Below are 984 nucleotides of genomic sequence, written 5' to 3'. Positions count from 1 at the left end.
CGGCTCGGAGCGGGCTCTCCACGCTCACCTGCGTCACCGCGTCGGTGTCTGGCGAGGCCAGCAAGAAGGGCACAGTGTAGACCTGCTCCGAGAGCACCCGCTCACTCTCGCTCCTGCAAACAGAGAGTGCAGCACTGAGATGTGGACAACGGTCTCTTGAATGGCCCCAGTGGGTGGGGGTCTAGACCCACCAGCACAAGCCCACCCTGCCATCCCCTCCCATCGCTCACCAGTTCCGGGCCAAGCTGTTCCAGATCAGCCGATGCTCTTTTAGAAGCAATTTCTGGATCACACCCTGCAGCCCCTCATGGTAATGGCTGGTCAGCGCAGCCTTGGCTGGTAGCACTATGCCTAGAGACCAAGGGTTGCATCACGGTCAAGGGAAGAGAGCCTGGCGCCTGTCCCCGGTGTGGGGGCTACAGGGAATCTTTACCTTCTAGGGCAACATAAGGCAGGCACCTCCCATCGGCTACAGACACCACTGCCGGTAAACTGTCATCAACCTGAAGCTTTGGGGCCTCCTGGAAGAGCAGGGACTGAGTATGAACACAGATAAGGGCAGATGGGCTGGCAGAGGGTGGGTCATTTACGACTTTGTGGGGATCTGTGGTAGGATGGGACCTTCCTGGGCATTGTGACGTAAGTAGAGGATGCAGCAGGCTGCATCAGAGAGGTGCATCCAAATCAAAGGCTCTGGGCCAGTGTAGGGCAGCAGGGAAGGGACAGTGGGCAGGAGGGAGCATCTGAGGGACGGAGCTACCTGTATGCGTGCCACGACTCTGGCTTTCTTCCTGTACAGGTAGTAGAAGAGGCCGGAGAAGGCAAGGCTGGAGCCCAGACACAGCAGCTCCCCGGGCGTGATGGGCGGCGCGTCCATGGTGCCAGGCTTGGGAGGCACGGCTGCAAGATGTGTGTGTTGGCTGGGGACAGGGCCGTGCCAGTCCAGTGGCAGGGATGTCCCAGCGCCCCTGTCCCCAAGGAACT

At 60.2% G+C, this 984-nt stretch overlaps 1 protein-coding gene across 1 annotated transcript in view; it reads right to left on the bottom strand.

The window, feature by feature from the left end:
• LOC104544454 (mitochondrial ubiquitin ligase activator of nfkb 1-A-like) overlaps nt 1-877 on the bottom strand; it is a gene marked incomplete at its 3' end in the record, with an annotated part of 1,366 nt that extends 489 nt beyond the window's left edge. The window contains exons 1-4 of the mRNA XM_010189332.1: nt 761-877; nt 434-521; nt 231-351; nt 5-113 (exon numbers count right to left, since the gene is read on the bottom strand). Of these exons, the coding sequence (XP_010187634.1) occupies nt 5-113; nt 231-351; nt 434-521; nt 761-877 (435 nt within the window). The remainder of the gene's footprint in view (nt 1-4; nt 114-230; nt 352-433; nt 522-760) is intronic.
• Nucleotides 878-984: the final 107 nt, after the last annotated feature.

This window comes from Mesitornis unicolor, unplaced genomic scaffold (genome assembly GCF_000695765.1).
Source record: "Mesitornis unicolor isolate BGI_N332 unplaced genomic scaffold, ASM69576v1 scaffold35067, whole genome shotgun sequence".
Classification (NCBI taxonomy): domain Eukaryota; kingdom Metazoa; phylum Chordata; class Aves; order Mesitornithiformes; family Mesitornithidae; genus Mesitornis; species Mesitornis unicolor.
Note: the sequence above shows the minus strand (reverse complement) of the source record. Positions and strands in the feature narration are given on the sequence as shown.